Source organism: Phocoena sinus, chromosome X (assembly GCF_008692025.1).
Source record: "Phocoena sinus isolate mPhoSin1 chromosome X, mPhoSin1.pri, whole genome shotgun sequence".
In the NCBI taxonomy this organism is placed as follows: domain Eukaryota; kingdom Metazoa; phylum Chordata; class Mammalia; order Artiodactyla; family Phocoenidae; genus Phocoena; species Phocoena sinus.
In genome coordinates, this window is record NC_045784.1 from 114,332,268 (window position 1) to 114,343,135 (window position 10,868).

Consider the following 10,868-nt stretch of genomic DNA (forward strand, 5'->3'; position numbering starts at 1 on the left):
CATTTATATAGGGTTTGCTATGTGTCAGGCATTACTCTAAGGTTTTTTGTTTGCTTGTTTGGGCTGCGTTGGGTCTTTGTTGCTGCATGCGGGCTTTCTCTAGTTGTGGCGAGCAGGGGCTACTCTTCGTTGCGGTGCGCGGGCTTCTCATTGTGGTGGCTTCTCTCGTTCCAGAGCATGGGCCATAGAGTGCACGGGCTTCAGTAGTTGTGGAACACTGTCTCAGTAGTTGTGGCTCCCGGCTATAGAGCACAGGCTCAGTACTTATAGCGCCCGGGCTTAGTTGCTCCGTGGCATATGGGATGTTCCGGGACCAGGGCTCGAACCCATGTCCCCTGCATTGGCAGGCGGATTCTTAACCGCTGTGCCACCAGGGAAGTCCCTACTCTAAGGGTTTTAAAAATATTAACTCACTCAATCCTCACAACATTCCTATGAGTTAGGTTCAATTATTACTCCTATTGTACAAACAGGGAAACTGAGGCACAGAGCAATTAGGAAAGATTCCTTTATTACATTAATAAGGGATCTTATATCAAGCAAAAATAAATGTAACCCTTTTAAAAGGATTAAAATAGACATGATAAATGCAAGGCAATTTAGAGACTTAATGTTGAGGAAAGTAGTTTTGTCAGAATCCCACAGACTAATTCTGATGCGGTCCATAACAAAATCCATGTTGACATTAGGCTTCTTCCTTCCTCCAAACTTTGTTGACACTGGTTCTCTAAGGAGGAAAAGGAGACTGAGAACCAGGCCCCCAGGCACCTGAATGCAACCTTGCCAGCCACCAAACACCTGTTAGATCCGGTTCCCAAGAAGTTTTGAAGTTTTGAAATGTATCCTGGTCTTGTTTCTAAGTCACCCCCTTGCTAGGTCTTGAAAAATTAGACTGCCGCTTTTTAGATGTGCATAAACCTCCCTTCACCTGAGATTCCAGAGCCAGTGGAATCATGCTTCACCTTCATGCTTCCTAGAAAATACCAGCTTTCCTAAAAGTCACTATGATTACTACTTTGGACACTCCAGACCCTCTCTGTTTCAGGCCCTACAATCTTTGTGAGGGCCATCTTTAGGTCAAGCCCAGGCTGGGTCCCTGTTAGAATATAGCCAAGGTGTGTTGTCAGTGTGTGTGGCCAATGTGATGACGGAAGAATAATCATTGGGCAACCAGGCTAATCAAAGTCTGAGAAGGTCGCTTATTTATTTAACAAAATAGTAGGACTGAAATGAAGGACGTGGGTTTGTACCCCCAACCAAATCCTGGAAGTTGTGAGCAACCTTTGAAGCTGGAACAGAGTAGTTTGGGGACTGATCAAAGGAAACCACTTTACACTGCCGGTAGTGTAGGACTAGTTGCCTGCAGTAGGTTTTAAAGTCAAATAGGTGCAAGAGTGGTTTAGAGAAATTCCTGAGTGATGCATGAGGAAACCGTGGGCTACCCGGGGTACAAGCCCAGTCTCCCATAGGGGCACGACGGGGGGACATGCTCTCCTGTCACACGCCCTTAGAAAGTCGATCAGAGGCAGAAATTCTGGCCAGACCATTGTGCGGACGGGCGGGGGGCGGGGTGCAATTCCCATATTGTCAAGGACCCTGAACCAGATCCAGGCTACCTTCCGGAGCTAACCGTCCTCCATGTCACGTTACTAAACTGCAGGCCTAGGGATTATCCCTGTGTCACTCCCTCCTCCCCCACAATCGCAGTGTCCAGGTGGATTTGTGAGTCACCCAGACCCTCCGTAATAAGCCCACCATGGGTGGGGCTGCCTCGCAGTTTCTCGACCCTTCCCGCCCTGACTCAGCTCTCTTCATCTTCGAGCTCGACTTTCGTGCAGGCAGAAGCCGCCGCGGCGCCCGCCCCACCGGGCATGCTCAGTGCTCGCGCGGGCTGTGACGATCGCCAGGCAGCGCCCGGCCCGGCGCTCTGGGCAGCGGCGCGCGGGTCCCTTTAAATCGGGCTGGCCGGTTGCCAGGCAACGGCACGGCTCGCGCTGGCCCTGCACTGCAGAGGCTCTGCCCGGGGCCGGTCCGGAGGGGTCGCGTTGGCCAGCGCTGAACCCAGGGCAGCCGCCCGCCGCTGGTGGTCGTCTTCAGGGAAGAGGGGCCAGGGCCCACCGGACCCCACCCACGCCGCCAGGTATGTCTGCGCCCGGCCCGGCCAGGGCTCCCCAGGCTAGCCCCTCGCCCTCCCTGGGTGACCCGGGCGGAGGCAGCGCGCTCCCCGCCTCGATGCCCACTGCGGGTTTCTTCACCCTTTAGGGTCCCGGCCGGGAACTGGCGGGCGTTTGGGAGGGAAGGGGACAGGGTGTGGGACTCGGGGTGTGGAAGGAGGAGTGGGGTCAGGCCTCGCCCCTGCCCTCTTCCTCACGGCCCGCCAGCAGAGGGTAGGGACTGGAGAGGTGGGAGGTGTCACCTGCGGTGGCGGCCCGGGCAGCACCCTGACCCTAGCCACCTCTTCTCCACTGGAAGCAGCGGTGGCAGGAGTTTAGTTAACCATTTACAGAGAAAACCCCCAAACTATGCCTGCTTAGATGCAGCTTTATAGCAAGAAAGTGACTTCCATGCTAATAAAGTACTCGGCCTTTTGGAATTAAGGCGACTTCGTATCTTTTCTCCTAGAAGGAATTATTCCACACTAATAATAAAGAATTGGGGGTAAGAACCGTGCACAGGGCCCGGTTTTCAATGGTACTTTGCTTCGCTCTCAGTATCGGCCAAACAATAGAGAAGACAATTTGGCCGCTTGGCTCCTATGTGAGGACCATGAAAGATTAAGGCAAAAACCGGGATCACTTACCTTTTTAATGATTTTTCAAAATAACTAGACTCTGGGGGAGGGAGGCAATGCCTCGGCTCCAGCCTCTGCTAACGCGGCTCTTGGCCTGCTGCTTACTAACAAGCATGCCGCTGTGGCCACCAGTGGTAGCTCATTTGTTCAATGATTGCTAAAGGTGAGGAGGTACCGTGTTGAATAAGATGCCACCATGATTCTTGTCCCATCTGATATTTGCATTGCTTGGGGAAGGAAGACTTAGTGGTGTGGTAGTGGGGAAATTGGGTTGACAAGTTCAAAAGAAAACTTGCTTCAAAGTGTCTGACATCGCATTTCAGGTAAGCCAAACAACATTAAGGCTATCACTTGTAATTTTAAGCTACATCTCATATGAACACAGATTTGGGCATTTTGGTTAATTATATATTAACCAAAATATATAAAATATATTTTATATGTAATATATTTTCTTTTTCAGTTCAATCTGGAGAAGGAGAACAGCGGCATCAGACAGAAGACCTTGGACGTCAGGAATTGTAAGTACCATTTTGCTGGCTGATAGCTGGTTATGGAGGTTTAAGAAGCACAGAGCCTCACCCAGTGTAAATCTTCAATCTTTTAACTAGACCATTAGTCTGCACTGTCAGTACACTATCAAAAAAGCCTCATGAAAATACAAAAGAAAAGTGTCCTGAAGACTTTAGGTAAGCCAAATAAACTTTAAGGGAAAAATAAAAGCCCTTTCCCTAAAATGTCACCCCCCCAAAACCTCATAAGCCAAAAGAGAAGTTATAAGTACTTACAGAAACTCAATTAGAATCAAAACATTGTAGGATTTTCAGGAAGAATATTAAGGGTCATTCATTCAACAAATATTTATTGAGGGCCACTATGTGTCAGGCAACAGCAGGGATACAACCATGAATAAGATGCCAGGAGATCACAGCGTATTGGTAAAATGAAACTATGTATGAAATGATGCAGAAGCACAAGAAAAACTCAGAGTGCGGAGTCATCCTTGATAATCTTCAAACTGATACCCCAGTTGTAATATTTCTAAGATATTATTGGTGGCTCTGAAAAACACTGGGACATTTGGAAAGTTCATGGTAAAGCAATTGGTGATAAAAAATGCAAATCTCTTCTGATGTAGAAAAGACTACAACTCTTCTGCTTAGAATCAATTTAGCTTTGGAAATTTGCGGACATCAACAATTTACAGGATTTAGGGCTAATTCTTCCATGAAGATGCAGGTCGAATTAATGTAAGATTCAAGTTTAGGTTCCCTCCTACTTACCTTAATAGTACTTCCTTTTTTTTTTTTTTTTTGCAAACTGACTTTTTCTGAGGTCTGATGACTTCAGGCTGGCAACTTTGAAGCACATATCTTTGGAGAAGGGTTGGGTTATTTGACTGGTTTATGTTCCGAGGGAGGGTAAGGAAAATCTAAAAGAGAACAAAACCCATGGTGTATAGTATACTTTAAAATTGCTTCCATTTTCATTTTCAATAATTTCTCCTAACCACCTAGAAATAGGTATATTGTCCCTATATTACATCTGAAGAAACTGAGGTTCACAAAAGGTAAGTTTTCACATAGTTCTAAAGTGTGGGAGCCAAGATATCTGATTCCTTCAGTCTTTTTTTTTTTTTTTTTACCATAGTCCACACTTAATTCCTTTCTCAAGAACTTTCTTTTCCTTCCCCACAATTTTGCATGGTAGAACATGTTTACCCACCTTCCTTCAGACAGCTTTGGGCAGTCCTCATTTTTGTATTTAATAGTTTCTGTAAACCAATGATTTTGGAAAGGCTGGGGAATGGAGAAGCTCCCCTAAAGGGAGCAGGTCAGCATCTTCTGGAGCAAAGAGAAGGGATAATGATGGCTGTGTTTTGTGCCTGGGAACAGTGGAAGCAGAAAAATAAGTTGAGAACTACTGCTTTTATGTGAGAACAGATTGGACAATTGAGCAAAGAAGCAAGGCCAGTGACTTTCTTTGAAACAGATGTTTTTTTTCCTGTCTTGGCCAAGCAGTTTTTCTGAGGGTTGAGAGAACCAAACCATCCAAGAATAATGGGAAAACGTTGCCTGGGCTAAGAAGGGCCTTTTGTCTTCCCCTTACTGCCCCATCACAGGTTGGAGATGACCTTTGCTAAACATCACTCCCAATTTACAAAGTTTGGGATGAAGCACTCGTGTGAGGTGGGAAAAAGCCTCTGGAGGTTTCCCAGTCCCTGCCTACCCCTGCTTGGAAGAATAATTGCATTTTGCAGACAGATCAAGAATTATGCAAAAGAGATGGTCCTGAAATTTTGAAATCAAATCTAATGTAAATGAGATAAGGCAAGAAAGAAAAGAGATCTTTGATTTTTATGTCATCAAATTTCCCTAAAGCATGTGGTTTAAAGTATAAATATTTTAGAACATAAATAATTAGATTTCACATATTTGATCACTTATCCATCTTAATATGAGCATATTTCCCAGGACCCCACACCTTGAAGATGAAAATTGGATGGTTTTGTGGGTTTCTCCTTTCACAATAAACAGTGTATTACTTTCTGGAACTTTTTGAAGACATATATGCATTCACCCAAGATTTTTATGAAACAGTTTACCTAAAGATCCATAATAAGTGATCACTCTTTGCTTAGCTTTCAACAATTACATTATATGATATTACATTATAAATCCATTTTCAGTTTATCAGTGGTTCCCAAATTCTTTAGGTGAGTAGAAACCATTTCCATGCGTCAAGAAATTTCCTTACTCCACCAAAATGCCCTACTAGTTTGCCACTGCAAAAGTAAGTCACCAGAGGATGAATGGTGATGTTTTCAGGGAGACACTAACTAGAACCGTCAGGTGTCCATCATCAGTTCATGTCAGAGACAGATGAACAGATGTAGCCGTATAATGGACAACCATGCCTTAACAGTGCAGTCCCAAGGACTTCTGGGGGATCACTGGCTTAGAGGACCACTAATGTTGTTTTTGTCATATGACTTTATATTGTTTTCCTGTGTTTTCGTTTCTTTAAATTTTTCATTTCTCTTGGACCTCCTTCCCCTACCCTTCAGTCCTTCAACATCCAGTATAGTGTTGGGTAGGCACTTGTAATAATAAATGACCCACTAAAAAGGCATGCTTATACTTTCAATAATGGCTCTGGTTTGATTTGCCTTATGCTGCGACAAATTACCTAATCAAGTTTATTGAAAGCAAAATGGCTGCCACGCCAGGGTAGAGGAAGGAGTATCATTGTCTTAAAGCATATTTCTTGTCTTTGCCAAAGAATACTAATGTCATACTTGTTCTGCGTAAAAAACAAACCACGCAATCTGTGAAGAGAAAATGAGCCTGGCACCTTTTACCCGCACTCTGGGCTTTGCCATACTCTGTGACTAGATTTGGGAACAAGCCCTTAAAGGATATCTCGCCAATGAAAGAGAAAAAGAAAAAAAGAAAGGAAGGAGGGAAGGGGGAAAGGGAAAGGGGAGGAAAGGAGAGAGAGAAAGAGAGGGAGAGAGAAAGAAAGAAAGAAGCAGCTCAGAGACCCCTTGACCCTGCCCTGTGTAAGCTATGGGAGGGAAATTCCAAAAGGCTTTTCAGACCTTTCTCTTTCTGGCCTTTGATATGTGACATGCAATTCTCCTTACCCTCCCCCCTTCATTTTTCCTCTCTCCTTTTGTGGCCCTTTAAAAACACCTAAGCTCTGAAAATAGTGGGTTGTTTTCTTTCAATTTGTGGAGTGAAACCTAACAGAAGAATAAAGAGGAATTTTAGAATAGGCACTGATCTGGGAGACAGGGTCTCAGTTTTACCACTATAGGCTGTGTGGACTTGGACAAGTTACTTAACTTCTCTGAGCCTCAGTTATAAAATAAATGGACTCTTCCCAGTTCTGTGAAAAGCATGGGCTGTATCAGGAAATTATACAGAGGCCCAGGAAAGAAATGTGGTGATGCTGGAAAAAATATATATATATATGTTTTTAGCCAGAGATTTATGGGAGGGTTGGAGATAGAAGTCACTTTTTCAAGGTGCAAAATCATTAATGAAAAGAGCTTTCTATTTTAACCTTTCTCTATACCCAGACCTCTATCTCAGATTTGTCATTATTGCTAGCTTCATGTATAAAGTGGTCTCACCTTGCCCCTCTGCATACCGCTTTCCTGATCAATCTCACCAATGCCTTTCATCCAGAATTAGGTAGGAAGAATAGTAATCTCTCTCCCATTGCTACCTGATTAGAAGCATTTTAAAACTTTTAGAGAGTTGTCTGGTAAAAATTTGACTGCTAAAAATGTGACTGGGCTTCCCTGGTGGTGCAGTGCTTAAGAATCCGCCTGCCAATGCAGGGGACACGGGTTCGAGCCCTGGTCCGGGATGATCCCACATACCGCAGAGCAACTAAGCCTGTGCACCACAACTACTGAGCCTGCGCTCTAGAGCCCGTGAGCCATAACTACTGAGCCCACGTGCCACAACTACTGAAGCCCGCGTGCCCAGAGCCTGTGCTCCACAGCAAGAGAAGCCACCGCAATGAGAAGCCCGCGCACCACAACGAAGAGTAGCCCTCACTCACCACAACTAGAGAAAGCCCGTGCACAGCAACGAAGACCCAACGCAGCCAAAAATAAAATAAATGAATAAATAAATAAAAATGTGACTGGCAATTAGTATTGCCATCTTTTCTCTTTCCTCTGTTCCTTTCCTTTATGATCCCTGTAATAATTCCCAGCATTTGCATTCATATTTCTAGAGAGGAGAGCAAATGGGATTATGGTCATCTTCCTCTTTAAGGACAGATAGATCATCGATGCTTCTGGATGGTGACTAACAGAATAATAAAGTCAGAACGGACCATTTCAGGAGAAAGGAGAGGATGCTCCAGTGGCAAATACATACCATGAATTTCAAGTTTTGGCTTACTACTGTGGTCTGATTGACTAAACTTAAAGCTTCGGTTATGGCTTTTGAACCAATCGTTTTAACACCTTCACTGCATATTTGTACCTTTTCCTTTCCTCAAAGCCAAATAGTTGTCAGTGGAGATGTATCCTTGGGTATAGAGTGAGTCCCTTCCCTCTTCTTTTGGGGGGAAGGTGTCAGGCATGTAGGTATCGAGTTTATTCTCTCATTGTCTGTAGTAAGAACAATTTGTTAGAATTTAAACTATACTCGCTAAAAAGAAAATTATCAAGAAATAATATAGAAAAAAGTGGTTATCTCAGGGCCACAGGATTATGAGGAAGATTTCTTTTGGTTTTTTCTTGTACGTGTGATTTTCTGTATTTTCCAAAATTCTACAGATAACATGCACTACTATTAGCATCTTTATATAATGTGAAATATTACAGCTATTAAATATTATAATATATTAATATAATATTACATTATAATCTTTAATAATATTAAAGAAAATATTAATTAAAAAATAAACACAACTGCCATTTTTTGTTACCAAGATAAAATTACATTTGTGTTCATGGGAAAAATAGATGCAGGCATACTTTGATTTTTCTCGGTGGTAATCTTCCAACTATATTACAGCAAATTAATGTATAAGATGAATAAAGTGACCCCCTCCTTCTTCCCACCCTTTGGCGGTAACTGCAGTTGCCAGTTTGGTGGCTTCAGATGCCGGTGGCCCTTCAGCATGTTGCTTGGGTCCTTCTTTCTCCCTTCTCTCAAAAGTAGTTACTGATCAAATGTTTCTGTGTTTTAGGAAAGCTCTATGTTATGGACTGTCTTTGAATAGGGAAGACTCCTTGAAACAAAATAAGTATCCTCTAATTTTTGTAAATTTAGAAACTTAGCTGTGATTTAGTATGCTAAGTTTTCACCTAAAAGCTATATTTGGAATCAGTATCTCGAGAAAAACCCATTTGGTGGCATTAATATTTTCAATTGTTGACATTCGGTTCTCATCATGAAATTGCTGTCAAAACGGATAGAATTCTGTACGCTTGGCAGTCTTGCCTAAAAGCAAAGCCCAAGACTGGAATAGCAGGAATTTACAGGTCAAGACAGAAGGGCGTTTGGCAGCGTTAGTCATAAGGAAGTCTGCATGGTATACTTTACCCAAAGCAGCTCACATTGCATTAAGCACTGATGTTTTAGTCACTTTAAAGAATGAATAAACAGTAGTCCAACCGAAAAGAACTAGAAAAAAAACACCAGGCACATTGGAAGCACAGATTTAACTTATCAATATTAACCTATTAATTTAAAATCACTTTTACTGTTTCAAAGCAGTTGTTTTCATGCTGCTTTCTCATAAAATTATTTTCTCTACAATAAATAGCCAAGTGTGTCCATTTATTGGTTATATTTCATAGGATCAGAGAATTCTAAAGCTGGAAAGGTCTGTAGAACTTAGCTAGTTTAGCCCTTTCCATTTATAAATGAGGGAACTGAGGCCCAAGTCACTCAGTGAGTTCGAGGGAGTGCCAGCCCTCAAATATTTAGGTTCTTTCACCCCTGAGCCAGGATTCTTAGTTCTTTCCACTACCCCGGCTGCCAGTGTAAATATGTGCCTTGATTTTAAATTTTGTTTTTCAGGAATTGGAAGAGGTGCCTGAAGAAATGGATGCTAGAAGAAAACACTGGAAGGAGAATATGTTTGCTCCTTTTCATAGTGCACAGGATATTCTAGATGAGGCTTCTCAGCTTGAATCCTCTTCTGAACAAATGACTTTAGGTAAGGCCAAGAGAATGGAAGGGATTTTTAACTTGTCTAGTAGAAAGTTTCAAGAAGAAAATAAATTTAAAAGGAAAGAAGTTATTTCTCAACCAAATGAAAATGAACAAGAACCAAATTTAAGAGAGAGAAAGATAAACATTTCAAAGAATGAGGCAGACACAAATTCTGCCTCCTATGAATCATCTAATTTAGACATTGCAACTGAAGAAAGCTTTAATAGTGCAGAAGAGCCTCTTGGCTGGGGTACAGAGGAATTATCAACTCCACCACGAAAAGACAAGAAGAAGAAATTCACTGAAGGAATGTCTCCAAAACTTCGCCTGAATCTTTTGAACGAAGAGCTGGAAGCGCTTAATATGAAATGCAGGAAAATAGAAGAGGAATTCGAAAATGCGGAAAAAGAACTTTTGAACTGCAAAAAAGAAGTCTCCTCAAAACCCCTAAATTTTCAAGAAGCAGGGATGGAAACTTCCAAGAAAGACTGGGAACTTCAAGCTTTAAGAAATGACCTCTCTGAAAAAGCAACAAATGTTAAAAACTTAACAGAAGAGCTCCAGCAAGCCAAAGAGGTCATCCACAAGTTGAGCCTTGAGAACAAGGATTTAAAAGAAGCTGTTAGGAAGTTAAAGCAGCAAACTGAGGTTGGAAATGCACTACTAAAGGAAGAAGTGAAATTGTATTATGAATTAGAAATGGAAAAGATACACGGGGAGCTCAATGCCATCAAGAATGAACTGAGAGTGGAGAAGACCATACAAGCAAGAAACAACAGAGCCCTGGAGCTGCTTAGAAAACACTTTGCTTCTGTAACGTCACCAGGTACCCCTGACAGCTTTATGGGGGATTCTTTTTTTAAATAAGAAAATAAAAAAGCCTTTCATTAGGCAAATGATTGAGCCAAATCAGTGTTTCTTGTGCTTTCTTTGTGTACAACTTAAAACATGTGTGAAGGGATGTGATTTTCATGTTTGGTGAATCAAGATATCTGTGAAAGGTATAGATGTTAGCTTCAAAGCTTCAGCTTTCTCTTTCTAATGAATTTATTGCCAGAGTCCAAATAGAAATGAAGTTTTAGAAATCTCTTTACATATATATATATATATATATATATATATATATATATATATTACTCAGACATGTAGTGATTCACCAAATCATTGATGAATACGGATCAACAGACGTTTTGTGATCTTGTGAGCAATGTGTCCTTGACACGTGAATATTCTTCCATCTGTGTTCGTTGATACTGACAATAAAAATCTCATTTATTTGTGTAAGCATAACATGTGGGTATGGGTCTTAAAGCAGTCTGTTCAGACTCAGTGGGATACTAAAAATGTATCTGCTTTCCCTGAGATCTATCCTTAATTAGGCATACATA

At 42.1% G+C, this 10,868-nt stretch overlaps 1 protein-coding gene across 1 annotated transcript; it reads left to right on the plus strand.

Annotated features, from left to right (window-relative positions):
- Positions 1–1,973: 1,973 nt before the first annotated feature.
- Positions 1,974–10,369, plus strand: CCDC160 (coiled-coil domain containing 160). Its single transcript, XM_032620145.1, has 3 exons — positions 1,974–2,140; positions 3,255–3,312; positions 9,346–10,369. Exon 3 carries the CDS (start codon positions 9,370–9,372, stop codon positions 10,345–10,347), a length of 978 nt encoding a protein of 325 aa, XP_032476036.1. The 5' UTR covers positions 1,974–2,140; positions 3,255–3,312; positions 9,346–9,369; the 3' UTR covers positions 10,348–10,369.
- Positions 10,370–10,868: the final 499 nt, after the last annotated feature.

Coding starts and splice junctions, on each gene's coding strand:
- CCDC160 (XM_032620145.1), top strand. CDS start 9,370: ATGGATGCTAGAAGAAAACACTGGAAGGAGAATATGTTTGCTCCTTTT.